The sequence below is a fragment of the Myotis lucifugus genome, unplaced genomic scaffold (assembly GCF_000147115.1).
Source record: "Myotis lucifugus unplaced genomic scaffold, Myoluc2.0 scaffold_138, whole genome shotgun sequence".
In the NCBI taxonomy this organism is placed as follows: Eukaryota; Metazoa; Chordata; class Mammalia; order Chiroptera; family Vespertilionidae; genus Myotis; species Myotis lucifugus.
The window spans coordinates 2,443,216-2,445,829 of NW_005871186.1; the positions used below are offsets into that span (position 1 = coordinate 2,443,216).

At 38.1% G+C, this 2,614-nt stretch overlaps 1 protein-coding gene across 1 annotated transcript; it reads left to right on the forward strand.

Moving 5' to 3' along the window:
* The first annotated feature begins 1,761 nt into the window (after nt 1–1,761).
* LOC102435967 (olfactory receptor 52A5-like) lies at nt 1,762–2,322 on the forward strand. The gene has a single exon (XM_006094621.1). The coding sequence runs from the start codon at nt 1,762–1,764 to the stop codon at nt 2,320–2,322; it is 561 nt and encodes a 186-aa protein (XP_006094683.1).
* The last annotated feature ends 292 nt before the right edge of the window (nt 2,323–2,614 follow it).

A 2,614-nucleotide genomic window follows, 5' to 3' on the forward strand; every position in this document is an offset into this window, starting at 1 on the left:
TAGTTAATGCTCCAGGAATAGGTTCCTGCCTAGTACAACTAAGTTCCCCTAAATATTTATTTATTTCAATTTACCAATTTAAATCAGTCTGAAAGGAGGTTTATTTTCTAACTTCATTTGTCCTTGGGTGTGGACAGTAAATGGTACTAATTGAATTTCTGCTATCAGTCTTTGAGCACAATGACATAACCTTTGTTAAGGAGGCAAAATGCTAATGATTTACTTTTGCTTTCTGAGGCCTAATACATTACCTTTTAATTACAGTTCTTCACATATTTGAAGGAAACCTCCATTTATTTCCTCCCAGAGAACTTTCTAGGCCACATTTAGGAAGTTTCCTTTAAAAATCTTTTTTCTTTCTTTTAAACCAAGCAACACACTTGATTGCTTTTCAGATGCTGGCTCATACTGTCATGCCTATATTTTAAGTGTCTCTTTTTACTTATGGTGACTAATTAATGATTAGATTTAATGCTTGATAATAACCTTTAGTTTACCATGTAAATAGTAGCAGAAGAGATTTAAAAATTTCTTTTTTTTAATTAAGCTTAAAATTTACTTTTGAACAGCATTCTTTTTGTCTAGTACTGATTTGCATACACAGAGGGGTTATAGGAGGTCTCAGGAATGCAAATTTTTACATTGGCCTTTGTGAAACCCAATTGCTTATAAAAATATTTGCTTCTCATATAACAGGTCTTTTACCTCATTAGTTAAGTTTATTTCTAGGTATCAATGGTAAATGGAATTCTTTTTTTAGTTTCTCTTCCTGTGAGTTCATTATTGGTGTATAAAAGTCCCATAGATTTCTGGATGTTAATTTCATATCCTATTAAGTTGCTGAATTTATTTACTAAATCTAATTTATTTTTTGCTGTAGTCTTTAGGGTTTTCTATGTACAATATCATGTTATCTGTGAATAATGACAGTTTTTCTTCTTCTTTTCCAATTTGGATACTTTTGATTTCTTCTTCTTGTTTGCTCATTATGGCTAGCACTTCCAGTACTATCTACAATAATAAGAGCATAATATGCTAATTAGATGGGATGTCCTTCTGGACATCCTTTTTTCTTGAGAAAGCCTTAGTGGGTGGAGGCTGAGGTAGAGGTGGCAGAGGCCCCCAGTTGTGGCAGGAGGCAGGGTCCAAGGCAGAGTTGGCTGCCCTGGGGGCAGAGGCCAAGGCCCTTGCACAAATTTTGTGCACTGGACCTCTAGTGTTGAATAAGAGTGGTGAAAGTGGGTATCCCTCTCTTGTTCCTCTTTTTAGAGGAAATGGTTTTAGTATTTTCCCATTGAATATGATGTTGACTGTAGGTTGGTCATATAAGGTGTTTATTATGTTGAGGTATGATCCCTCTATTCCCATTTTGCTGAGAGTTTTTATCAAAAAAGGGTGTTGGATTTTGTCAATTGATTTTTCAGCATCAATTGATATGATCATGTGGCTTTTGCCTTTTAATTTGTAGTTGTCTTTTTTTGTAGTGTCTTTATCTGGTTTTGAGATTAGGGTAATACTGGCTTCATAAAAAGAGTTTGAAGTGTTCCTTCCTGTTGAATTTTTTGGAATAATCTGAGGATGATCAGTGTTACTTCTTCTTTGCATGTTTGCTAAATGTCCCCCATGAAGCCATTGGACCAGGGATTTTGTTTGCTGGAAGTTTTTTTGATTACTGCTTCAATTTCATTGGTAATTATAGGTCTATTCAGGTTTTCTGATTCTTCCTGATTGAGTTTTGGAAGATTGTATTTTTCTAGGAATATGTACATTTTGTCTAGGTTTTTTACCCACCAACTTCTCACTCAGATTGGGATTGGGGTGACACTCAGAGGAGCCCTTCTTGCAACTCCATGTCTCATCCTCATCAAATGCCGGTTGAAGTATTACTGGACCACTGTGGTCTCCCATTCATACTGTGAGCACATGGTCATCGTGAAATTGGCAGCAGAAGATACTAGAATCAACAAGATCTATGGTCTGTTTGTGGCTTTCAGTGTACTTGGCTTTGATATAATCTTCATCACAGTATCCTACATTCAAATATTTATAACTGTCTTCAGTCTGCCTCAGAAGGAAGCCAGGCTGAAAGCCTTTAACACCTGCATTGCTCACATTTGTGTCTTCCTTGAGTTTTATCTCCTGGCTTTCTTCTCCTTCTTTACACACAGGTTTGGCTTCCACATTCCACCTTACATTCATATTCTTTTGTCCAACCTTTACCTGCTTGTTCCAACTTTGCTCAATCCTATTGTGTATGGTGTGAAGACCAAACAGATTCGAAATCGAGCATGCAAAATTATCCACTCTAAGGATGCTTCCTGACTTTTTTTCTTATTTAATATCATACAAGAGGCCTGGTGCATGAAATTTATGCATGGGGTTGGGTGATCCCGTAGCCTGGCCTGCACCCTCTCTAATCTGGCAGTCTGGATCGGGCCTAAACCGACAGTCAGACATCCCTCTCGCAATCCAGGACTTTTGGCTCCTAACTGCCTCTGCCTGCCTGTCTGATTGCCCCTAACTGTGCCCCTGATGGCCTGATTGCCACTAACCACCTCTGCCTGCCTGCCTGCCTGATCTCGCCCCTAACTATTTGCTGCCCCACTGGCCTGAT